At 47.0% G+C, this 26543-nt stretch overlaps 1 protein-coding gene across 1 annotated transcript; it reads left to right on the top strand.

The window, feature by feature from the left end:
• Positions 1–9: 9 nt before the first annotated feature.
• Positions 10–26543, top strand: SLC49A3 (solute carrier family 49 member 3; the record flags this gene model as incomplete). The annotated part of the gene is made up of 10 exons (XM_082497829.1): positions 10–138; positions 8603–8761; positions 9681–9900; positions 15792–15868; positions 15986–16123; positions 16684–16800; positions 18431–18583; positions 20412–20569; positions 21612–21724; positions 24498–26543. 10 exons carry the CDS (start codon positions 10–12, stop codon positions 24650–24652), a joined length of 1419 nt encoding a protein of 472 aa, XP_082353955.1. The 3' UTR covers positions 24653–26543.

Below are 26543 nucleotides of genomic sequence, written 5' to 3'. Positions count from 1 at the left end.
TGTGCCGCGATGGAGGGTGCCGAGGCGGCGAGTCTGCTGGGGGAGCACGGCCTGGGGCGGCTGGCCCAGTTCAAGACCTACCGGCGGCGGTGGTTCCTACTGGCCGCCGTGTGCCTGCTGAACTGCTCCAACGCCATGGTGAGTGCGACGCGGGGGCGGCACCGGCCCGGCCGAGACCCGCCGGCCGCCCGCCTTCCCTCGCCGCGGGGAGCGGCTCCCGCTGCGCGGCTGGCGGAGCCCCCGCAGCCGGGGGAAAGTGGTGGGGACGGCGGGGGGGGGGGGGGGCGTTGTGCGCCTCCGCGCAGTGCAGCGGGGACGCTCCTCCGGAGGGGCGAGAGCGGCCCCGCGCTGCCGGGGAAAAGGGGCGGCCGCCGGCAGCCCCGGGGTGCCCGAGCAGCCCTGAGCGCAGGAGGAAGCGCAGAGCAGGCAGGACCAACAGCCCCCTCTCCTGCCTTGCCTGTGCCGGAGCTCTGGAGAACAACTCGCTGCTGGTGCTTCCGAGGGAGGATGAGGTGACAGGGCTCGCCGGAGCCAAAACTACCTCTTGTCTCTTCCTAGAAGCAACCAGGCAATCTTCAAGGCTCTGCCTCAGTGCCCTGTCTCAGATCCACCCCCTCATCCTTGGAACATCGGGACTCAGCTGTACTCGCACAGCGCAGAGAAGCCTAAGACTGGCCATGCCTTAGGGACCCAATAAGGGGCTTTTTCCTTTTGAACTTTGTTTCTCCTGTTACAACTTCGGCCTGCGCGGATCCCTTTCTAACCGGTGGGATCCGGGGCATAGAGGGGTGGTGATGGGGGAAGGGCAGGATGGGGCGGGTGTGTGTGATCTCGAAGAGCACAGAAGGAAGTACCGCAGTGTAAAGCTAGGTTGGGATGAAGCAAAATGTGTTCTGGAGCACAGCTGAAATTGCTGCCGAGTCCACATCGTAGGCCACGGGGAGGAATAGAAAGTATTCAGTGTCTGTGAGAGTCCCATGTTTCAAACCTAAGAATAAGAGAACAGTGTTGAAACTCCTTCGGTAGAGGAGCAGGGGTTTGCCCTGCCTTATTGCTGGCCTATGAGAGCAGATTTATCTGGCCAGAAAAAGGAGCAAGTAGGTTTCCTTTTGGGGTCTGTTGCACATCCAGAACAGTATAGGAGTGATTCTGCACTAAACATACCGGTATGTGAACTTATTGTGTAAAGGTACTTCATTCTGAAAGACCTGGGGAAAAAAGGGATGCCAGATCACGCCCCACCTGTTGAACAGATTAAAAATAGGTTAGTCATTATTGATATAAACGCATAAAATTTCCCCTTACCAAGTCTTAGAATGCAAGATGGAAGCCCAAATCGTTGCTCACCAAGTCATTGAGGACATTGTTGATAATTATCAGACTGATGTAGAATTATTCATGTGCTTGAGGATTATCATGCTGCGAATGCAGGCTGTCTGGCAGCCAAGATCAGGCACTGCAACCTGCAAATATTTAAATGCTGGGAAGGAAGAGTAGGTATTCCATGATGCAAGAGTGCTGGAGTAGAGAAATGGAAAAACATAGTGAGAATTTGGCTGTATATGGAAAATAATAAATGAATGTGCATTCTCACGGGAAAACCAACGTATCCTTTAAAAGTGTAAAAAAGTGTCCTGGAGAAAAGCCATGTGAAGCTATGTTGTTTGCTTGCAGTTAAATTGACACAGCACAAGAACATTATGTAGCAAGAAAAAAAACCACCCTGCTAGAAGTGGATAGTGACAGTGTGGGTGAAGGAAGCTGTAAAAAACCTTTCCAGGATGTCTTGTCGAACTGACTTTGCTGAAACCTTAAACTGGAGGGTTACTTAAAAAGGTCCTTTCAACGCATCTGCAACTACAGCTGTGTCCTGAGTCATGTTTTGGAAAACTTGGTAGCTCTGAAAGATTGTACTGTTGTCTCTTGCCAACTTCCTGACTGTCCACAGTATTATTTTCCCACAGTATGAACTTAAGCCAGAACTTAAGCCTTCACCACTTCAAAACTGGGTGCTTAATAAATATCCTAGGGTGGAAATATTGTTTCTAAGCCACTGCAAAGGTCTGGAATGGCAAGTATGCCGACATACAAAGTTGTAATGAAACAGTTCCTGATGCTAAAGTTTCTCCTAAATGTTCCTGATAAAAATCACATTAAAATGGAGGGAGTAGTTGACTGGCCATGAAATCAGACTGGTTGGTTGCTGTTTAAAAGTTCCAGATGGAAAGATTAATTTACCAGTTCTCTGGTATGAAAGTTGCCTTGCAAGTTAAGATGTGTCCTCAATTCCTGTGCAAATGTTGCATGCAGCACTTTGTTCTGTGTATTACTATGTCAGGCTATCTGCAAAATGCATATAGTGAGGACACATGACTTTTGAATTGTCTGACTTGGAAAGAACAGCTCACCTCATGTGCTCGACCAAGCTTCCACGATGGTGCCTTGTATTCCCTGCTCTTACCCAGGCACATGTGCAGTTTTCTATTAGTAGCCTTTAGCATCACTGAAAAGTGGAAGACAGTCCTGAGAAGGAGAGAATGTCAGTGTCAGGAAGACAAGGTAGAAGCAACTTCACTGCAGGAAAGCACACTTGGTCATGCAGCAAAGGCAGGCTGAGAATCGAGTATTTCTTAGTTCAGTCTGTTTTAGGCTTGTGATTGAGCAAAGCCAGGCCAGACCATGTGGTGATGAAAGGGGCACTGTTCCCTGCTTCCTCCTGGTCCACATCATCATGTGAAATCCTTTATGTAACCAGAGCACAGTGGGGTAAATATGATATAAGGGAGGCTTTTACACCAACGGTAAATAGCACCGTATCTGAATCTCTGTTACTGACCTGAGTTTAAAAGCCTCTGTCTCTCCCTGCTGTACAAAGTGGGTACTATTTTACCCGAGATTGGTTCTCATTTCCTAAATATGGCTATTCTGGAAATTCCTAGCTGACAATGAAACCCTTGCATTATCTTAAGGCCGTAAGTAGGCATCAGTATAATTCGCTTGCTGCCTGAAGTCCTGAGCAGAGAGGCTGTTCTGACTATAGCTAAGCTTAGATGATTGATCCCCAGCTGTCTCTTGCAACACTCCTGGTGAGGGGTGACATAACTATGCCTGTGGTTGCTCCCCAGATTTGTTTAGTCAAACATGCTGTGGTTTTGAGTGTGTGGGGTTTTTATTCTGAAAACGTAATGTTTAAAAGTATTCACGGTGTGCTGACAGCTGTCAGCAGTAAACTCCTGAGGCAAATACTTCCCTCCTCATTGCCTTCTTCCTGTGAAGCTGAACAGCTGGGAACTTCATTTTTCACAAGGAACTTTTCCTTGCTTTAGTGCTGGGGACAGAAATGCATGGAAGAATGAAACCAAGAGTGTTTCCTTCCCTGTTCTGTGCTTGTCAGTGTGAGCAAGCTGGGGAGGAGGAGGAGATCAGAGGATTGGAGCTGGCTCACACTTGGCTGGGTGGTTCCTGACTCATCAAGCCTGGAGGACTTCCACCACTGCTTAGTGTACTTGGGAGAGGAAGGAGAGCTGCACAGGTGGAGACTGGCATGCTCCAGGGCAGGGTGCGCACACTTCTCCCTCACGCCTGGCTGCTCCAGCAGTGTCCCCGTAGATACGCATGCACACACAGCTGCTGCTGCCTGGCTGTTCTGTCCTGCTAGTCCTCCTGAGACCTGTAGAGGCCAGAAGTGACATCTAGGCAGGGATCGGACCTTACTGAAGATCACACCTCTGTCCTTATTTCCTAGGCTGCTGTGTCAGTATGGGTGCCTTCAGTTGAGACCAGGGGCTGTTTGCTTCCAGACTGTGTGCCCCTTTTGATCTTGAAGATGAGAAGTCTGGTGTAAGGGCTTTGTAGCCTGGTCCCAGGGGAGGGGAAGGCAGCCTGCATGTCTAAGAAAGATACGCTACATCACCTTCAAAGCAGTGTCTGGGTGCATGGGAGAGAGCATGCTGGGACTGGGAGAGCTGCTGCAGGCAGTGCCTGCCTGGGTATTGGCGAGTTGTGCACGTGCCTGTTACAAAGCAGAAGGTCCCATCTCATGTAAGTCTTCCCCCTTGGCTCCTCCTTTTTAAGCTGTACATAAAAGGTATTACAGGGGCATTGCTACATTGTGCACAGCTATACCGTATGCCAGACAGTGGAGAGTGTTCCATACAGACGTGTTTGCTATCTGATACCACCACTGACATGGCAAAATGGCTTTATTTCCACCCTGCCTGGTTGCATGTGCTTGCCATTCTGCAAATTATTTTGCTTTTCACTTTTAGAATCTTGATTTCGTGGTGAGGAAGGTAGACATTGGTTAATAGCTTGCCTTTCATGAAAAACATTTTTCAGTACTGCTTCTGGCAGGGCTGTGCCTGGTTATACCTGTGATGCCTCAATATATCATTACTGCTCTTGGAGCCCTGAAAATCCTGGGGCTGTGTTTATTTATGCTGCATGGAATCCTTTCGCAGTCACCTTTCTACCATTGCAGACAGAGAATTGGTGGCTCACAGCCCACCAGTAACCTCCTCCAGAAGTGGGAGGGAGGGCAAATATTGGGCTCCCTTGGAATGGGCAGAGGGGAAACTGGGTTCTGCAGGTGAAATAGGTCCTGGAGAGTCTGTGTGGGAGTGAAAACAGTAAAGACAATAGGGCAGAAGATCTGAACCTGGAGAAGATGGAGGTGGAAGGGGAATGAGAGCAGGAGGAAAACTAAAGGGTTTAGGCTGATTCTGCGAGGAAGAGGGCTGAATCCATGTCTGAGAATCAGTTAAGGGTTTACAAGGGTATCAGAAAGAGCAACAAAGAAGCTTAGAAACGGGGGCAGGGTGAGAACAGCTGTAACCTGTTCTGGGTTACAGGAGTGCCCCAGCAGGCCTGCAATTAATGGGGAAGGGAGCAGGCTGTCTCTGGGAGGTGCAGAGGAGAAAACAAAGCATCAGCTATGAGAAAGTTAAAGCAAAGGGAGGGAGAGATGAAAGTGGAGCCAGTACCCCTCAAACATCAGTACCAGTCAGATGGTTTGAGTTTCAGTGCACTTGCTTTCCCTGGTGCTCCCACGTGCTCCATTGTTAAAGGAGGTGGGGAGGGCACTGTGCTGTAACTGAGGATATAAATAGGCTCTGGGTGGAAAACATTTTTGTCCTTTTCTTTCGGTGATGGGGTATGGCTGCCCAATCAGCCAGCTGCATGCTGAAAGCAGTGGGAACTGCAGCTGTACTCCAGTACAAGCCAGAACAGGCTTGAGAGTCTTCAGGGGACCAGAAGTCCTCTTCATCAGTTGCTGTGCCCACTGTGTAGAGCACAGGTTTATAGCCTGAGTCTATGCTGAGGTATGACTTCCTGTCCAGACTAGCGTGCACTGGAGCTTTTGCTGTCCCTAAATTAAGAAATCACAGTGAGATAACATGCTTCTAAGGCCTGAGCTCAGGAGACGAGTGGGGGAACTATAATTCCTGCATTTGGAGAAGAAATGGTGTATATTATTACGGTGGCTATTTGAACATCCTGCTAGATGCATATCTGAAGGGAGGGAAAAGTCCATCCCAAAAGTTGAAGGATCAAATACCACGGTCTACAACATGACTGATCATGGCCAATGATATAGCATTATACTACTGCAGGAGCTGTCATTTGAGAACAAATAATGCAAAATCTGTGAGGTAATGATGGGAAGTGAGTTTTGCCAAGTGTTAGGGAGTTGGGCTCAAACCCGTTGTGGTTGGTTGGCTTTCAAAGGCAAGAGTCCCTATGCTTGAGTGACTCTGAGTGGGCTTCTGTGTAAATGACTTGACCTATGACAGTGGACTCCTGCTGACCTCCAACGTCATCCAATCCAACTTGTTAAGCAGCCCATGTGTGTTCTGCTGTGGGGACTGCACAGGGTAGTTGTTGAGCGGTCAGGGTGCGGAGCTCTGAGCTGGGTGTATTTGAAGCCTCAGAGACAAGGCATTCATTATCTGTGGGGTGCCAAGCTGGGAAATTTGTCAAAGTTTGCTAAAAGGTTTTGGTTAATTGTAGTCATGACAGGACTCAGAAAGGACATAAGTCATAATGGGTGAATGGAAATTCTTGTCACCATTGCAAGGCAGGAAGAGACATTGATAAGGGGCTGTACTCTCTCAGTTCTGCTGTTGTGACATCCATTGAGCTGCCTTCAGAGGAGCATATGTGGACATGAATGTAGCAGTGCAGTGTGTAACACAGACTCCCCTTGATGCCTTCTTCACCTGACACTGAGGCAGAATGGAGGCAGAAACATACTTTTTTCTCTCCAGACCCATAAAGAAACCCACTTCCTATTTTCAAGAAAAAACTCAGGCTTGGACAGCCTGCAACTTCGCATCTTCTGTGCTCTCACACCCTTATGCTAGAACTGGAGCTCTTGCTCAGGATAGAAGTACAGGGCAGCCCAAATGCTTGGTTTTCAGCAAGGAATGATTTTACTAGGTCTAATGGGAACACGCCAGAGTGCTTGATCCCACCTTGCCTAGATGTGTACTGCCACTAAACACAAAATGCTGTGCTCTGGCTTGTAGCGTCATTCTCCTAATGATGTCATGCATAGGTGAGCATCTTGTGTGGAGGAACAGAAGGGGCAAGAATGTACCTGAAGCTGGCTTACAAGATGTATCATCTCTTTAATTACACTGTTTCCTGGTACAGTGTTTCATCACCAGCACCCCCATCTGGAAGGCAGTGAGGAACTGGGAATCACTGTTGCTGGAAATGCACAGCTACATTTTGTTTAGCAGCAGTTTAGCATCCCATAGTCAAACTAATGCTCATGCTTTAGTGATGCTTGTAACATTTAAACTGTGCATTAGCATTAAACATTTAAATTCTCATCCCAATCTGACTGAGATCAGTTTTGGAAAAACAAAGGTGGGTGAAATTTCTTCCTGAGTTAAGACAGTAACATCATTCTACATATATTATTTCAAGGAATTTTTTGAAAGCTTATTTTATTAGAAGTCTACTGCCAGTCTTCCAGTGACCTGTAATAGCTTCCTTGTTGTCTAACAAGTACAATTTCCTTCAGCACTCAGTATCTTCATGCGCCTGATTGTAGAAGCTGAGTAAACACCAAATCCACCCCCTGCCAGACCTTTGGCTGATCCCACATGGGTGTGTCTGAGCCCAGCATGGCCATGTGAGCTTTGTGTTGAATGCAGGAGATTTGGCATGTCAGCTCCTTTCACAGAAAAGGAAAGGGCTGATGTTAGGAGTCCTTGCTAGGACACGCATAATACATTCAAAACATCTCTGTTACTGCCATTTACTCATTGCATCCCTGCTAGCAGAAAAGCTTAGGTAAACCATGATTTGCATGTGGCTGTACTCGCACAGGGACATTTAGAAAGCAGAAAAGCTGATCTCCCCTTCTGCTTCCGTTTAATGTAGTTTTTATGATGTCCAGCATGTAAGAAGTAAATATGAACACTGGAAATAAGGAGTAGCAGAGTGTAGGGACACACCTTCCTCTGAGGTTACCCAAGTCCTTTTTCAGTAGTACAGTAACATGGCAGCTCATGCTGTGGGCAGGATGCAGGCTGTGAACAGGAAGCTTGTGATGGCAGGGGGGGGTACCTGGAAAGAAACTGTGGCTGGAGTTCTGTAGGAAGCTATAGCCAAAATTGAAGCTATAGCTGAAGTTTTTGTTCACATTTCTGCAAACTTGATCATCTTGAGTATTCACCAGTTGCAAGATCATCTTCTAACAGTGGAGTAGCTTATATCCACATTATTGAAATCTGTTCTCAGCTTAGGCTAGTCTTTTTGAAAGGCATCAGAGAGGGCATCTTCACAGAGAATCCACAGAAACATCCTTAACTTCAGGGCAGTACCCTCATTTCTTTTTTGTGGGCATGATGTCAGGACCTGATTTGAGGATCAAAGCAGGCCTTGTCATTCCCAGAAGAAACCAAAAGCAGACAGCAGCCTTATGAAACCAGTGCTTAAACCAAGGTTTATTTTCAGATACAGCACTGGAAGGAAAAGATGGATAGTTGTTAAAGTACCTCTTGTGTTTCCCTGTTATGTGTTCTGATATATTGAGTAATGCAAATTTCTAGGCCCTTTCCTAGCCGTTGAGTGTATGTCTACGGTAGCATGGAATAATGTCTCTCTTGGCTGACACATAGCAAAGTTGTTCTTACAAGGCCACATCTAGGGGTTACCAATGCAACCATAATTACTAGGCTGGGTTTAAGAGGCTCTTAGTTGCAGAGAGGAGATGGCAGTCTCTGTTTTGTTTGGAAAGATTGCTTGTGGTTAACATCAGGTAAGTAGGTGCATCAGGGGCCAACATGTTCAACCTGGGGACAGAAAAAGGTACTGACCTCTGCTTCTACCAGCTCCCAGCAGCAGGACTAGGGGATTGGGGATGAGGTAGTGAAATGGATGGGATGGTCTGGGCCAAGATAATTGTATCAGTGGTAAAATAGTCCTAGCATGAGTAACTGCAGACATTGGGGGTTTGAATTTTTATTACAATCCTAATTTCAAGGAGAGACTTAGATAGCCAGCCCCTTCACAACTCAGACTGTTTGAGGGGATCCTGAATTTCAGTTCTGGTATTAATGCTTACCCATCTTTTCTCTCTGCTCTGCAGCTGTGGCTGACATTTGCTCCTGTGGCTGATAAGACAGCTGCGTACTTCCACATTTCCCTGGAGATGGTCAACTGGCTCTCAATAGTGTACCTCCTCATCTCGATCCCATTTGGTCTGGTGGCAACATGGGTTCTCGACAGCATGGGGCTCAGATGTGCTGTGAGTTCAACTGTTCTGTTTCCCTGAGGGCATTTCACCTGAAGATAGTAGTAGCTGCACAAAGCACTAACATGCATACTGTGAATGGGAGTCTTGCCAAATGCTGCAGAGGATGAGCACTTTGAAAGCTCTGTCCTAGTTCAGTAACAGCTGTCACATCACCTCTCAGGTGGGCAGCAGTGGGAAAAATCAGAATAATGTTGCATCCCTACTTGCCTTTTTCTGCTTCAGTTTTGTTGCCTTAGACAATTGACAGGGACAGATGCTGTGAGCTGACTCTGTGAAGAGCTTGCTGTAATTGGGTAGATTTGCTATGGAAAAGTGTTAGCACAGCTATTTTGTTTGCTGGGCCAGTTTAAGGAGCAGCAGGGCAGCATGCAAGCAAGGGACCCTTGTGAACTCAGAGCTTGGTCTATGCTAAGCCAGCCTGGGATCTCTACACAGTCTTCCCAGGGGCAAGAGTGTTGTGGAATGTGGCACTGAAACTCTAGCACACTAGTGTTACAGAAGAGCATTTGCAGGATCTGTATGCTGGATGACTCATTGCCATGATCTTTGGATTGTCACAGCAAAATATGGGTGATGGTGCAAACTTGCAAACAGAATATAATTAGTGAACTTTGGATTTCTAATCAATTCCATGACAGTGTCTGATGTCTCGCATAAGCTACATTGTGGTGTAGTTCTCATGTGGGGCCAGGACAGCCCTCTTGCTCCCTAAGGAGCGCTGTTGGGTCAGGAGCATCTTGCAGTGGCCCAAAGGGGTGGGGGTGGTCTGCAGGCAACTTTCCATGCAGTGATTGCTAACACCCAGGATCTCTTGTGGTGCATCTGAGACTCTGTTCAAGTTACTCTGTTGCATTAAGTTCTGACATTCAGGCTTCATCACACAACCCCTGGCTGTTTCTATTTGCTGCAGGTGATCCTGAGCGCATGGTTGAACATGACTGGTAGCATCATCCGGATATTCAGCATCCTGAAGGCCCTGAACTTGGGTTCCCAGAGTTACTGGTACCTATTTACTGGACAGTGCCTCTGTGCACTGGCACAGCCCTTTATCATCTTTTCCCCGACAAAACTGGCAGCGCTGTGGTTCCCAGACCATCAGAGAGCAACAGCAAATATGATTGCATCGATGTGTAAGTGATAGCTGCAAAATATTATTGCTGGTTCCCAGAACTTGCTAGCATTTGTTTTCCTTTCAGAGGCAGCAGGCGAAGAAAACCCCCTGTACAACAGCCATTTGGCCCTGCAAACACAGTTGTGCCCAAGAGTCTTATAGCCATGTGCCATAAACCAGTGCCTTCAAGGCTCTGCAAGACAGGCAAGCATTTCAATGCTGAGGAGCAAGAAGTGGGCCTTAGCCACATCCAGGTGCAAAGTTCAAAGTAAGCCACACAGACTCCCAGCCTTCTTCCTCTCTGCTATGACGAGGTGATCATCTTTGCTTAATTATCATAAAGGCTGGGGACAGCCCTCAGTGTTACTAAATCTAAAGTCTGTAGTGGCCTTAATTCTGCAGCTTGTTAGAAAGGTGTCCAAACTGTGTGTGATACCAGCAGTCAGTTGCCAAATTGTGTAACTGGATGGAGGCAAACCTGCTGCAGCAGTTTTGTCCACCAGTTCATCCAGCAGCAAAGCTGAGCATGTATTCCCAATCGGTATGTATGCACATGCAGATGAAATATACTCATCTGGCCACACAAACATGTTGGGGATGCTAAATGCAGCAGGACTACCCACACAGAAACCACATCTGCCTTGCAAAGTGCCTGGAAGCTGGGAAACTGGAGGTGAGGCACTAGATAGACTTGCTCTACTCTCACTTCTCTCTTGGCTCCTTTGGGCCCTGCTAGAAACAGGATACTGCACTTGACAGACCTGTTTCTTCCCTCCATGTGACATTTCCTCAGCAGCCAGAAGAAATATCTTCTTTCTCCAAGGACTTGAGAGGTGCCCCAGAAATGGGGCTGGCTCACTGGCTCCAGCTGGGAAATGTCATAGTACCTACATGTGTGTGGAAGCCCTGCCTGCCCTTCCCTCAGAACAGCCAACAGCCACCTTCCCTCCCCACTGCCCTGGAGTTGTGGGGAAGGGGTAGACATGGGGAAAAGGGCACTATAGGAGCACCCCTGTACAGCTTTCCCAGTGCTGCTGCAAACCCAGAGTATGGGCACCGTTTTTAGCAAGATTTATGCTGTCTTAACAAATAAATTCTTTTTGCACTGCCTTCCCTAGAACAGGGTGGACCTGACAGCTCACCTTCTTTCCCAAATTTGAGATAGACCTTCCCCTTCCCTGCTGGAGAAGGAGCTCTGTTGTTAGTGTGTTGCAATACAAATACTACCAGTGACCACTGAGCCTGCCTGAAGGACCCCAGCCTGCAGACAACTTGCTTTTTTTAGGTGAGAGCAGCCAGAGCAGCCAAAGACCATTTCCTTCACATAATGTCCTCAGTCCTTGCAGGACTAAATGGATCTAACTACGGGAAAGAATAAAACTGTAGAGCAAGGAACAGTGGAAATCCAAGACCTGATGCTGTTCAGTCTGTGGCATGTTGAGGTATCAGTGTGATGACCGAAGGGGCTGTGATTATTATCCACTGCAACACCTACATCTTGCTATGTAGAGGGTCTCCATTAATACTGTCTGGTTACACTCATTACAGTCTGCTGTACAAAATCGGGGTTTCATTTCAAGAAAGTTTAAATATTGCCTAGGAGTCACAGCCCCAGTTATTTACTCCAGTGGTTAATTACTGCACTGGCAAATGTCTGTGTGTTACTTCTTGTCTTGATGCTTCTTATCCCCCAACTATTCAGTCTTGTTGCACCTGTTTGTCAGGTAGTTATGGACTGAGTCACATCTTCTCTCCTTTGTATTGAAAGACTGAACGGCTCCAATCGAGTCACTTTACAAGCACATTTCCCTTTGCCTCTTCCCACGTATTTCCATGTCTGCCTGTTCCTCACATGAGCTTTTTCTCTCAGCTCGCTCCAATTTATCAATACCCATTTCCTCTGTTAATGCCAGAGCAGCGCTCAGCATTGCAGTACTGTTGGTATCAGTGCTGCATGCAGAAACTAGCCCTACAGCCTCCTGTCAGTATCCCCACAGCTCCTGTTAGCACCTCTGGGTAGGCTTCCCTGTGGTTGTGTGCAGACATAAAAAAACAACCCTGCACCCAGGATCCTGCTGAGCAACTGAAATCAGTATGGCTCATCTGTGCTCTTGAATATTTATCGTATCTCGATCCTCCCCATCACTTGTAGAGACTTACTCACAGACAAGCAGTGCAGGGCCAAGAACTGATCCCCTGTGAATACCATGAAAAATTTTCCTCTGTCAGGAGAAGAAAGACTTGTCTGGGTCCACTGAAATGGCCTCTGCTTCATCCATGGGGTTCTTCATTTACTGCTGTCTGTCAGCATGTCGTTTTCTGCACCCTGCAAAGTTTTAGCGCATCAGCATCACTGTCCACAAAACACACAGCTGCATTGCAGAGTCCTGAAAGCTAATCCACCAGGACCCCTGGACTGTTATGTACATTTGATTAACTCCAGTGATCTCCTTTCCATTCTTAGTCTAGGCTCATATAATTTCTCTTCCCAGAAAGAGAAGGCAGCCGGAACCCTGTAATTACTCAGGTAGTCTTACTTAGTCTTTTCAAATTTAGCCCAATGCTCACATCTCCACCCCCCACTGATACCTTCTGGAACTGCTTCAGTATGCTGATAGTTCGTGGAAACACCTGAGATTAGTTTTCAGGCAGTCCCCTACAATGCCCAGATGCACTTTCCCCTGACAGAGAAGCTTGAATCCCTCTCCTTGGAAACTGTTGTTTAACTGTGTACTGGTAACTGATTATTGTGCTGGTAATTGTGTACTGGTAACATTTCACCAGGATCATAAACTAGTACTTTGCCAAGTACAGAGCAGAAATGCTACAGCTGTTGTGTGCTATAGCACTATTAATGCTGCTGCAGCAGAATCATAGAACAGACAAGGTTGGAAAGCTTCTCTTGGGATTGTCTCGTCCAATGCCTTGCTTAAGCAGGGTTAGCTAGAGCAGGTTGCCCAGGGTCGTGTCTAGTCAGGTTGTGACTCTCTCCAAGGATGGAGATGTTGCAAACTTATCTGAGCAACTTGTTTCAGTGTTCAACTTGTGTCACAGTAAAAAAATTTATATTCAGACAGAGTTTCCTTTGTTACAGTTTGTGCCCATTGCCTCTTATCCTGCCACTGGGCACTACTGAGAAAAGTCTGGTTCCCTCTTCTTTACAATCTCTGATCAAGGTTCTTTTCTCCAGGCTGAACAGTCCCAGCTCTTCCAGCCTCTTTACGTATGAGAGGTACTTACTGTGGTCCCTTAATCATGTCTTTGGCCCTTGACTGGATGTGCTCCATTAACTGTGTATCTTTCTTGTATTGAGGAGCCCAGCACTGGTCTCTGGACTCCAGATGTTTCTCAACAGGGTTGAGTCTCTACTCAGGATCACCAGCTTTCACCTGCTGGCAATGCTCTTCCTAATGCAGCCCAGGATGCTGTTGAACACCTTTCTGCAAGGGTGCATTACTGACTCATGGTCAACTGGCAGTCCACCAGGACCCCATATCCTTCTCTGCAAAACTGCTTTCCAGCAGCTTCTCTAGGCTGATCAATCCCAGTTCTCTCAGTTTCTTCTCGCATGTCAGAAACTCCAGTCCCTTAATCATTTTTTTAGCCCTTTGCTGGCCCAGTAAGTCCGTGTCTCCCTCATGTTGAGGAGCCCGGAACTGGACGCAGTACTCCAGATGTGGCCTCACTAGTGCTGAGTAGAGGGGAAGGATCACATTCTGCTGACAACACTGCCTAATGCAGCCCAGGATGCTGGTGGCCTTCTTTAACATGAGGTTGTGTTGCTGGCTCATGGTCAAGTTGGTGTCCACCAGGTCCCCTACCTCCACACCAGGTCCTTCTCTGCAGAGCTGCCTTCCAGTTGGTCAGCCCCAGTGTGTATTGATGGATGAGGTTATTCCTCTCTAGGTGAAGGACTTTACATTTCCTCTTGTTGAACTTCATAAGGTTCCCCTCTGCCCATTTTTGCAGCCTGTTGATGTTACTCTAAATGGCAGCATAGCCACCTCTTCTATCAGCCACTCCTTCTGGTGTCACATCATCAACAAACTGGCTGTGGGTGCACTGTGCCCTATTGTACAGGTTTTTCATTAAGGTTAAACTGTACTGGCCACAGTATCAACCCCTGGGGAGTATCACTAGTGATTGGTGTCCAGTTGGACTTCATGCCAGTGGTGATAATCCTCTGGGCCTGGCTGTTCAGTTGACTTTCAGTTCATCTCACTGTACATTTACCTAGCTAGTACTTTGTCAGCTTGTCTATGAGGATGTTATGGGAGACAGTGTCAACAGCTTTAGCAAAGTTGAGATAAAAAATATCCACTGCTCTCCCCTCATGCACCCAGCCAGTCATCTCACTGTACAAAGCTATTAGGTTGGTTAAGCATATCTCCTTTGCTGACTGCTCCTGCTCACCTTGTCCTCAGGAACCTCTTGGACTTGCCATGGTCTTTTAAACATAGCCAAGAATGGCTTTGCAATGAAAAGAGCCTGCTCCCTCAGCCGTCATTGGTGCATCCCCTCAGTCCCGTGGACCTGTGTGTGTCTGGTCTACTTAATTGTCCCTAACCTAGTCCTCCAACACTGAAGGCAAATATTCCTTACCTCAGACTTTACCTCTGGTCTCAGTGCTGAAGGCTGGTCTTATCAGGAAAGACTGAAGTGAAAAAGCCATTGAATACCTTGGCCTTTTCCATGACCTTTGTCACCAAATCTCCTGCCCCATCCAACAGCAGGCCCACATTTTCCCTAATCTTCCTTTTGCTGCTAATGTACTTGTAGAAGCCATTCTTGTTGCCCTTCACATCTCTCACCAGACTGAATTCCAGGTTGGCTTTGGCTTTCCTAACCTCATCCCTGCGCACTAGTAGAAAATCAACTTTACTTGTTTGACCGTTTGCAGAACATTGCATTGAAGTTAAAAAAATGTCTCCTGCAATTTTGGACATTCCCAAGCTAGGTCCCAGGAGTGCTGCTTTACATGCTGCTTAGGTCCAGCCCCATAACAATGCAACCCACTACTCCAGTACAGACAAGTGCCCAAGATTCTCTTCTGTGATGTGATTTTTGTGGTTGGTATCAGATTGACTTGTATGACAGCTTGGGCTTTACTAAGGAAATGCATTGGCTGGAAAGGTGTCAGGAATGATCTAGACTTTAGACAACTTTTAGAGAGTTGTCATAGGGCTTTCCTGCTTTTCATGCCCTTTTGGCAAAGAAGTCCAGTGGCATCCTGGTGACCATAGGGAAGACCATTGCTAGCAGCTTGAGGGAGGTCCCCTGTCCGTATCTGAAGAGCTGTGTCCAGTTCTAGGCTCCTCAGTACAGAAAGGACATGGACATCTTAGTGTAAGTCAGTTAAGAGCCACTAAGACAGTTAAGGGGACAGAGCATTTGTCATGCCAGCTGAGGCTGAGAGAGCTGGGGCTGTTCACCCTCAAGAAGGCTCAGGGGGATTTTATTCATATGTATACATGCCTAATGGCATAGGGAAGTAAAGAAGGGAAAGCACCTGTATTTGTTACTGCTGCTTTATAACGTCAGGACAGATGGCATGGATTCTTCCATCTTCATTTTGTCCCTTTAGCTTAGCATTTACTGAGGCAGCCTTGTGAGGCTGAGGACACTGTAATTCACAGATGAAAACCAGTTTACAGGAGTTAAGACCTGTAGGGAAACGGGTTTATAGAATGGACTTCATGGGGGTGAAGGAACAGATGTGGCAATGGTAAGACCACACAGTCAACTTCTCCAAATGTTCCCCTCCTGGTTTCCCCCTATATATGCCTTGTTCTGTTCTTTCTCATTGCTTTGCTGCATACTCCAGGTCTGGTGCTGACTGGCAGTAGGGTCACACACATGGTTCTGACTGCTTGCATGAAAAAAGTGTCTCTCTGTTTTATTTCCTTCCAGCCAATCCCTTGGGTGTTCTTATAGCAAACATGCTGTCACCTGCACTAGTTCCTGAAGGAAAGCACATCCCATTGATGGTAAATGAAAACTGCTTTGATCAGCCAGCTGGGCTGATTGGGGTCCAGCTAATTTATTTATTTGGAGGCAGCGGAGCTGGAAAGACTGCTAACATGTCTTTACTTTGTGTTGTGTAGCTGGGTGTTTATGCCATCCCAGCAGTTACAGCCTGTGCTCTAGCAACTGTGGGGATTCATGAGAAGGTTCCTCCAACGCCTCCTTCGGCCAGTGCCACTAACTCTACCTCCAAGCCATTCCTCACAGGACTCAAAATGGTAAGTGCTGTAGCACAAAGACAGATCAGTGCTGGAGTGAAGGATGCAGCCCTGTCAAACAGGGATATGCTGGGGGATCTGCTGACAAAGCAGACTCTGAACTCTGCTTCACCAAACCAAACATGGAAATCCCCCTGAAGGAGACCAGGATTCCTTCCTTCCTCAGGGAGTGGAAGCTGCTTGTAGCAAAGCTGCAAGGGATGGTATCTGACTGTTCAGCTGTGGGCTGACTGCCGTTCGGCTAGCTCAAACAGGCACACCTGGGCTAATCCAAGAGGACCACACAATCTGAGCCTTCTGAGCAGATGTGGTAACAGGCAGGACAGTACAAGGCAAAGCGAAGAAAGAATTTGGGCACTGAAGAGATCCTTCCTCCCTACACGGTCCCCATTTTAACTTGTCCTCTGGCTGGACTGACATGAGAAAGCCAAATTCCTCCAATGATCACAGGGTTGCCCTGTCAACATTGCCAACTGAGGGGTCAGAGCCACTGATCCTCAAGCCTGCTGCTGCAGCCAGGCCTCCACTTGTTTAAATGATACGTTAACTTCTTTCTCTAGCTCCTGAGAAATAAGCCGTACATCATCCTGGCAGTGTGCTTTGGAGGAGGAATTGGGATGTTCACCTGCTTTTCAGCTCTGCTAGAACAGATCCTTTGTGAAAAGGGATATTCAAATGTGAGTATTCCTCCTTTCCTCCCTATTGTCCACATCATCTATGATACAATCAAAATTATTTTCCCTGATAAGGGACTCAGAGCAAAATGAAGACAGTTGAATATGCTGTGCTGTCTCGTATCTTATTTGTGCACATTATCTAATTATAGATTAAGCAGTACATTAATCCAGAGCACAGTCAATCTCTCAGTATAATGGACGTTCTGCATTTTCATTACTGCCCATGGCCAGGCTCCCATTTGCAAATGAAAAACTTTACTCCTCAAACACTTCTTAGGAAAAAAAGAGTATTGTGTTTTTTCTAAGCCACTCCGGAGCACTAATGTCTATGCAGCCTTCTGACACCTTCTCCAGGGCAGGATGGGCCGACGCAAGCCCTAAAGTGAAGCTGAAGGCAGGCTGATGCAAGCACCTTTCCATCTTCACAGTCTTACATGAAGCTAGGGCAGCAGAGGAAGTCACAGGTACAGTGACAGCTGTTTCCCCATCCTTCCAGCGACACTGGCTAAGTGCTACTTTTATCGTTGAGCAAAATATGGTTGAGTACAGTGTGTGCACAGCTGGTTCCTTCTGTGCTCTCCCTGCAATAGCAAAGGGCTGCCCCAGTTCCTGCATTTCCCCTTAGGCAGGCAGCACTTCAGTCCTGCTGCTTGTATCCCTATGGAGGTCCTCTTACACCACCTCTCCAGCTGTCATGTATGGGCGCCTACACGTCTGGTCCTGTCCACTCCCTCTCAACTCCCAGGTCTGATACCTCACTCAGTGCTCCATAGCCAGGTCACATTTGCACACTCCATTGACGTTTAACTGGAAACCTTTTTAACTTTGCAGCCTTGCTTTTTGTGCATCTTGATGCTTTTGTTTGTGTGTGACTGGCTTGCCCTGGCCCTTTAGCCCAAAGAAGCTGTTCCAGATACTCTTTCCTTCCAGTCTGCCCCTGAGGCTCCCAAAAACGTTTACCCAAGTTTGTTAAAACTTCCCTGCTTCCAGTATTGATGTCTGCATTTCAATTCTTACAGAGTTGAAGGAGTGGGACAAGCAAAGATAGTCACTGAAGGCAACAGAGCATGTAACTGCTCTGTTACTAACTACTGCTCGCTGCCTCTGTAATTAAACCTCCTTGCTACAGCCAGGCAATGTGGTGGCTCATCTAACATGCTTTGGGGCTGCCAGCCTTGTGGAAGGCATTCTGCCAGTGCAGGTCCCTGGTCCCTGGTCCCTAGTAAGAAAAGGGCTAGGAGCATGATTATAAACAGGAGCAGATCCCAGGGTAGTCAGACCTGTTGCCACCAGAGTGGACAAGGCAGTCTCGTGCCTGGACTGGAGTATTTAATGCCAGGTAACTGCTGCTGTTCTGCAAGCAGCCTTGCTTGCCAAGTGTGCAGAGACTTGTCATCCATTGAGACTTTGGGAGTGCTGTGACCCTGCTGTCCCTACACACTTGTAGCAGCACCTGGACCCCATTATTTGCTACTCAGAGCCCTGTTGAAGCCTCAGCTATTGCAACAGGTAGGGAAGCTTTTCTTACCTTGGTAAGTTACCCACTAGCAGCTAGCAGATGGGTCAGTGACATTAAAACCTCTTTCCTAACTGCCCTAGTTGCTCAGTTACTTGTTCTTCTGCCCTCCAGGAATTTGCTGGCCTGAATGGTGCACTGTTCACAGTGTGTGGTTTGTTGGGTGCTTTCCTGCTAGGCCTGTATGTTGACCGGACGAGGAAGTTCATAGAGTCCACCAAGATTTGTTTCTGTCTGAGTGCCCTTGCCAGCATCATGTTCGCAGTGGTGAGTTCACCCTTGCATTGCACCATACCTGTGGGCTTTGTTCTGTTGCCACCCAATAAATCATCAACTCAAACCAAGGTCATTTGATGTCATAGTATTTATTAAGCCACATGTTATACTTTTGGATTATCTCTCTGGGCTAGTAACATTTTAAAGAAAATCCCTTTACTGAGGATTCCACAGTCACTGTGGAGCCTGAGACAACTGCTTGAGGATATAAATAGGCATAATTTTACTTCCTTACATTGGATCACTGTGTTTGTTTACTGGCCCTGAGACCATTCTTTCCAAAAGTCGAATTGCTGAATATCCATCTTACAAAAATGAACTGGCAAAAATTCCATAGTTTTTCCAACACCTGCCTTTAACAGTTGTGGCTGCCAGGAGTGTAAGATTAGCAAAAAGGACCTAATTATGTGGCTGGTTCTGTAGTATTTCCTTGAGAAGGACAAGACAAGGAAGATGCAGAAAAGGGAGACACTTGAATCCAGCCAGGAGAGGAATGCAGAACCTGGAGACTTTACAGACATGACGCTGGATTGCAAGTGCTGAACTCAAGCATAGTCATTGCCAACGGAAGCCATCATCCAGCAGAAACCTGAGCAAGAGGCACAGGACTCCTAGCTACAGAGGACCTAGACTGGTGCAGGTCTCTGCTTTCCCAACAGGGTTGTGCTGCGCATTTCTCCTGTATGTTGAAAAATCCAGACTTTCAATGCAGCATGACCCCACCTTCCCCTGGGTCAAGATCCCAGTGATGTTAGCTCCACTTTGAAGAGACAGACAAATGCAATGCCTTTCTCAGTGTAGGAAAGGTGCCTAAAGCAGACTGTGCATTTCCCCCTTTAGTACTCTGACATTTGTTGGGAGGATGGTCTGAAGACAAGTGAGCATGCCTGGGCTCAGGTGAGGCACAAGGCAGGCAAGAGGCTATGTCAGGAGTAACAAGGAAACCTTTCCCTCCTCCACTTCCTTCCGTCCCCTTTATCCCGTACAGATGAACTAGTAGTTCAAAGTAGTAAAACAAAAAACACCCATTCAAATCTGCTTGATGTCTTGATGCTTTCAATTCAGATTCCAGACACAGAGTTTTCCTTGACTTTACCAGTTTAGCTTGGCCAGGCCTACTGCAGCCATGCAGGACAGACGCCTCGTGTTCCTCTCTGGAATTTATTACATGGCTAAGGAACGAGGTAGCAACACTGTGGCTGCAGGATTTATGCCCTTGACTTTAGTAGCATTGTCTGGACAAACCCATGGTCTTTCCTCCAGAGTTAAAGAGAAGACTGTTCAGGGTTTGTGAATGTTTCATGTGGTTTTTTTGATTGCTTTGGGGTTTTTTTTTTGTGGTAAAACTCCAATGTTACAAACATGCATCTGACATGATAAGGAGTAGTTTTCCTTATCAATGAGCTGCAGTAACCCAGTGAATTCTCATACATAACCCAATGCAGACACCACTTCTGAAATGTTAGCTTGCATTGGGAGGAAGTTGTGTGTTCTACTTTGTGCTGGAGATACACTGAACACACACACTCCTGGTAAGTTACTGACCAGGAAGTCAAGTCACAGTAAGACGACCACATCAATGCTTTTCAGGTAATTCTGCTGGTCCTCTCTCCCCTTGCTTAAATTAAACAGGTAGATCTCCACCGTGTAGCCATTTGTTGACCAGAGGGTTAGAGATAAAAGAGAGGTTTCAGAAACAGGTAGGGAAGGTACTGGTGAGAACGGTGAGCCCTTGGGATTTCCTGCAGGTTATGGGTTCAGAGATTCTCTGAGCAGCAGTGCTGACACTGAGACTTTGGTGTTGCTTTTCTGTCTGCAGACTTCTCGGTTCAGACATCAGGCCATCACACTGGCCATCACCAGCTCGCTCTTTGGTTTCTTTGGTTTTGCCATCTACCCTATTGCCATGGAGCTGGCTGTGGAGTGCTCCTACCCCGTGGGAGAGGGCACATCTACAGGCCTGATTTTTGTTGCAAGGTAAGCAGGCAGGTTAAATCCAATTCACAGCTGAGCTTGGGTTCAAACACACACATACACCCACACAGAGGGGGTGGGTGCAGATAGAGAAGAGGGTGGACATCGGTGCTAGCCATCCTGCTGAACTTCTCTCTGGTGTCCGTGCACATGACTGTGGCAAGGGGAGAGCTGGCTCGCCGAGCCATAGAGCTGGAGAGCTAAAGGTTTTAAAGCAAGGAGGACTATGTGGAATTAGTGCAAGAAAAGCAAGAAGGAAGATGAATGTCTCCCTTGCTTGGCAGAAAGCAGGATTTAACCACGCCCAGGGGGCTGTATGCCTGAGAGGGGCACCCGTTCCCGTGGCAGTACAGGGACTTGTCAGGTCTCAGTGCTCTGCTGAGTGAGATCGGGCTCATCACTAACAGTGCAGCTGGTCAAACAGATGGGGCAGTAACAGTCCCTCCTGTGATCAATTTACATGCCTGGGGCTGGCACTGGACTGCAGTGGGAATGACTTGTTGGAGCCTTAAGCAGTGATATACGTGGGCTGGTGCCATGTGTGTGTGTCACATGGAGCTGCAGCAGTGAGAAACATCAAAGAGGGATATTAGACACTGCCTTTGAAGGCTGTTGTCTGCCACTGGTTGTGGACTTTGTTGCCGCTGCTGGACAGTTGGCAATGAGGAGGAGGCTGAAGTCGTAGCCTGACTTTTTCTCATGCTCAACCCTGCAGTGAGAGGTATTTCCAGGTCTGGTCATTGACTAAGTCTCAGCTCCTTTACAGCTGTAGTTCAAACCTGTCCGCCTCCAGAGGGAGTATATAGTGGTCCTGCCACATTGGCCCTGTGCCTCGGGGTGTGCTGAAAGGCTGACCTGCACACCCTGTGAGCCAGTGCCAGTTAACCAAGCATCTGGTCCAGAGGAAGCCGATAGTAGCTTTCTCTGCTGGAAGGACTCTGCTCCAGAAAGGGGCCTCCCTTTCTTCCTGCTGGGGAAACTAGGCTTGCCTGCAGCCCTGATGAATCAGGCAGGCACCTGACTTCGTGCTGGCTTCTCCCCACAGCCAGATTGAAGGTGTGATTTTAATGATTCTGCTACAAGCCCTCACCGTGCGTGTTTCTGAGGATCCAGCCTCCACCTGCACCCTTGACCAGGATGGAGCCCTGGACTGGACAAGTAAGTATGTCCTTGGGAGATGACACTGGACACTCAGTTGCACCCCACTTACCTCCATCTGTCCTCCAGGTCTCACTGTGAGGGAGCCTGCAAGACTGATTCCTATTGTAGCGTATCTCTTAGCCACCTTTCCCACCCTGATTGTGCACTCCTCACTGCTCCTGATAAACCAGGCCTATGAGATTTAAATGGGAAGACCTGTAAGGTGCCATGAATGCTGCTGCTGAATCTGGGTTAACATTTCTCTTACGACCACCCTGCAGAGACCTGAGCTTCCCAAAGCTAGAAAGCAGCTTTTCTGGGGGGAGGCACTGTCCACGTAGCACAGCATGTGCTGCTTTGCAGTGTGGGAAGCGAAGACTACAAGTGCATTGGCAGAACGCTAATTCCCTTGCTTCTGCACACAGAGCTGTTTGTAACACAGGGGTTTGTAACATGCCAGTACAGCTTTGTTCTGACTTATTCCATGCTTCCTTTCCTAGCTGGTCAGGAGAAGTGACTGAGATGAACAGGAGTACACATGTGTTTTCAATGTAGGCTAAACCCTGGTCTTGATCTCTCAGCTGGTTCCTATTTATGTAATACTGACACCAAGTCCTGGGGAGTTACTGTAACACAAAGGCTGGCAAACACCTTTTAAATATATCCTGCTTGCCTGAGCAGAAACTCCTCAGAACAAGCTCCACTAGCTGGTAGGGAACAAATCTTCACAATAACTGTCCCCAAAAAGCAGTTTGACTGCTTCATGTCTGAAAGCCTGCAACTCTTCAACTCATCAGATCAGAGCTGGAAAAAAGAAACTTTGCTTTGATAAAAGTTTATCCATAGTGAATGTTTCCTGCACTTTGATCTTGGATGATATAACAAGAAGCACTACCTGTGGGGACCTGTTCTCTTATAAAACTCAAGTAACTGTTTTGGTTCAGTCTTCCTTGTAAATTTCCTCACCACCCCGCAACACAAACATATACACAGAAACACACACAGCCACAAAGACACTGTGTGCACTGGTGTAAGACCTCCAAGCTATGGGGAAACCTCCAAGACTTCACCCAAATGCTCTTCCTATGCCAGTGTTATGTGAGACAAGATTTGGCTGTTACCAAACTGGCTTTGTCCCACTGTAAGCTGCCCACTGTCCTCAGGGGTAGCCCTTGGGAGGAGATGCACCCTCAGTAAGTTTGCAGATGACACTAAGTTAGGTGTGAGGGTCGACCTGCTCAAGCGTAGAATGGCCCTACAGAGGGATCTAGACAGGCTGGATCGATGGGCCGAGGCCAATGATATGAAGTTCAACAAGGCCAAGTGCCAGGTCCTGCACTTGGGTCACAACAACCCCATGCAGTGCTACAGGCTTGGTGCAGAGTGGCTGGAAAGCTGCCCGGTGCAGAAAGACTTGGGGGTGTTGGTTGACAGCCAGCTGAATATGAGCCAGCAGTGTGCCCAGGTGGCCAAGAAGGCCAACAGCATCCTAGCTTCTATCAGGAATAGTGTGGCCAGCAGGACTAGAGAAGTGATCATCCCCCTGTACTTGGCACTGGTGAGGCCCCACCTCGAGTACTGTGTTTGATTTTGGGCCCTTCACTACAAGAAAGACATAGAGGTGCTGGAGCATGTACAGAGAAGGTCAATGAAGCTGGTGAGGGGTCTGGAGAACAAGTCTTATGAGGACCAGCTGAAGGAACTGGGGTTGTTTGTTCTGGAGAAAAGGAGGCTGAAGAGAGACCTTATTGCTCTCTACCACTACTTGAAAGGAGGTTGTAGAGGTGGCTGTCGATCTCTTTTCCCAAGTAAAAAGTGATAGGACAAGAGGAAATGGCCTGAAGTTGTTCCAGGGGAGGTTTAGATTGGATATTAGGAAAAAAATTCTTCACCAAAGGGGTTGTTAAGCATTGGAACAGGCTGCCCAGGGAAGTGGTGGAGTCACCATCCCTGGAGGTATTTAAAAGACAGGTAGACATGGTGCTTAGGGACATGGTTTAGTGGTGGTTTTGGCAGTGTTAGGTTGATGGTTGGACTTGATGATCTTAAAGGTCCCTTCAAACCTGTTCAATTCAATGATTCTAATCAGTGAAGCATAAACTAATATGTATTAAATTGATATATAATAGACCTCCAATATATGTAGCTTTACAAACGGAGATTTTTTTTTAGTAATGAAAACCAATATTTTCTTGTGGCTCTCATCTGAGTTTTTTTTTCACCAGTGTCTTTGGTCACAGTAGTTTCTTTGCTTAGAACAAGTTCTCTGATACTTTTCTACCTGATGTCCCCTTTTTCACACATTCATAAGTAGCTGCATTTCAGTGTTGGTGGAAACATACATCACCAAGAAACTAATATTCAGCAAGGTTGTAGGTCGTGGCAGTCTGTAAGATGTAGTAAAGACAACCTGGTAGTCACATTTTTCTACATATTACAAATTCAGACATATGTAGAATTACAAATTGCATTTTTGCAAAGTCACTTTCTATAAAGTAAATATAGTCAGTCCCTGGAACAGGCTTTCCTGGGAAGTGGTCATGGCACCAAGCCTGTACAAGGAGTGTCTGCACAATGCCCTTAGTCATATGATCCAGCTTTAGGTAGTCCTGCAAGGAACAGGGAGTTTCTTATGGAACAGGGATGATCCTTATGGGTCCCTTTCAACTTGAGATATTCTATGATTCTGTGAAATCACCCAGGCTGTGCAGTTGCTGGGGAGCTGACCTCTAGACTTCTGCACTCATGGGGAGCTGTGAATTCACCATCTAAAAGTGTATCTTCCTTGCAGTTCCGGTACTGGTGCTGGCTGGCCTCTGCAGTGCTATGGCTTGTTTCTATGTCATCTTCTTCCACACTGACTACAAGCGGCTCCATACTGAGACAAAAAGTGGTGATTTGGTCAAGGCAGAAGATACAGCAACAGCAGATGTTCCTGAAGCCTAACCAAGCCAAAAAGGGCATGCCAAGGGCCCAGTAAGGGAAGGACTCATGCCTGTGGACAGGGTGCATGACTTCAAATGCTCAGCTGGCACACTGTGGTATCTGGGTCCTGTTGCACAACAAGCAAGGGCTAGAGCAGAGTCACTGGGACACCTTTACTGTGCTTCCCCCAGTCTTGTGTTTATTTGTGAGTCCTGGCTGTAAGAAAGGCTGTGCTGCCAGAAAGGTCAAAGAGAGACTGGACAGCTATGCAGGTGGCAGGGATTTTTAGCTGACTTGATTCAAGCTAAAGAAACGTTACAGAGAAGAGAAGCATCATATTTCAGCCATTTTTTCATTTTCATGTACTTGGATCAGGGGTGAAGCTTTCAGAGGTGTGGAAGCCATGCCTATCACAAACCTAGTGGAAAATTTTAGGTTAACAGACTGTGGTTCCTGTATAGCATAACAACTCTTCCACTCCAAGGTTCGAGTTTACTGTGTCTCTTAGCTAAAAAGGGCAGTACAAGCTAGAGCATGCTTCCATTGCAGCAAGGAAGTGTAGGTATGTGATAGGTAATACAGGTCTGTTACAATGAGTCACTTGGTCATCTCCTACAAACGGGAAAAAAAAAAAAAAGCCCTGCCTGCAGCGCTGCCTATAAAAGAAAGTATCTGCAAGCAGCAGAAGTTAAATGTGGCAGGATTCCTCACCCTTCTGGTCCCCTGCCAGATGCTGAGACATTCAGGATAAGCTTGTTTTACTTGGGTTTCTGTTGTTTTTCCAACTCTCCTGCAATTGCAGTGGTTTAAGTTTTCCAAAAGAAGACAAACCTGCTGTTTAAGATTAGGATAGTGTACCCTCCCCAGGCCAAGTCATGCTTTCCTATAGGGGAACACTGAGAGGGCAGCTCACTTTTTTAGGGAATGACACAGGAGTGGCCTGGTGTGGTGGAAGCTGTCAGAAGAACTGACAAAGGTGAACACTTAGAGAATGCAGGGACCTGTGATAAGTTTCTGCAGATGATAGGGGCTTTTGGGGGAAGACCAAGTAAGAAACAACACCAACAAGCACCTTCCAGTTCTCTCTGCAACTGACAGCTGTTCTTCAGTGTTAGAAGAGATGGGTAGTGACACAAAAGATCCAATTTGGAGTTCAGTTACCCTAAAAATTGCAATGGGTACAACTGGATTTTTCATTTTACAGTACTTCCACAGCAGTCCACTGTCCTGCTTTGGTGTTCAGGTCTAGATGTACAACCTGAGAACTTTTTACCCTATAACATTTCAGTGGTAAAAAAAATGAGATAGATGGGACTCGGTGATGCATCTTGCAGGGGGATCTGAGTACTTGCTGATTAAGGGAACTTGATGCAAACTGGATCTGTGACTGGTTTTGTCCAGTCTAGCTAAAGGATGATCCCAAAGCAAAGGATGAACTTTCCCTGAGGAACACTGTACAGAGGAGCTCTCTCAGTCCCTGAATTGTCTTCCCCATTAGCAACTGGAAATGTTGCCCTTTATAAAACACCTAGCTGCATCCTTTTAGGGAGCCTGCTAGTTCCTACAGCTCCAGCCTTGCTCTCTCCAGTGAGCACTGATGTTTGTCAAAAGGAGAAGGAAGGAAGTCTCAAACTGAGGTGAAACAAGACCAATTTGGACCTGTCAGAGGAATGAGACTAGCTGTCTTTTGCAAAACTAGCCGATCAGTTCTGCAGCCCTGGACCTAATACACCAAACAGATTAACACCAAATTCACCTGCCAGTCCTGAGTCCTACTGTACTGGGAAGCAAGAAGCACTTGGTACTTTTATATTTTTATATATTTACAAATGCTTATGTTTTTTAATAAAGGGTAGTTTAAGAAAAAATTAATCGTTTCTCACTGTATTAAACTTAAAAAGTATTTTATTGA

The sequence above is a fragment of the Vanellus vanellus genome (genome assembly GCF_965231255.1).
Source record: "Vanellus vanellus genome assembly, chromosome: Z".
Taxonomy (NCBI): Eukaryota; Metazoa; Chordata; class Aves; order Charadriiformes; family Charadriidae; genus Vanellus; species Vanellus vanellus.
The sequence above is the reverse complement of the archived record's forward strand: the minus strand, read 5'-3'. Positions and strand labels throughout refer to the sequence as shown.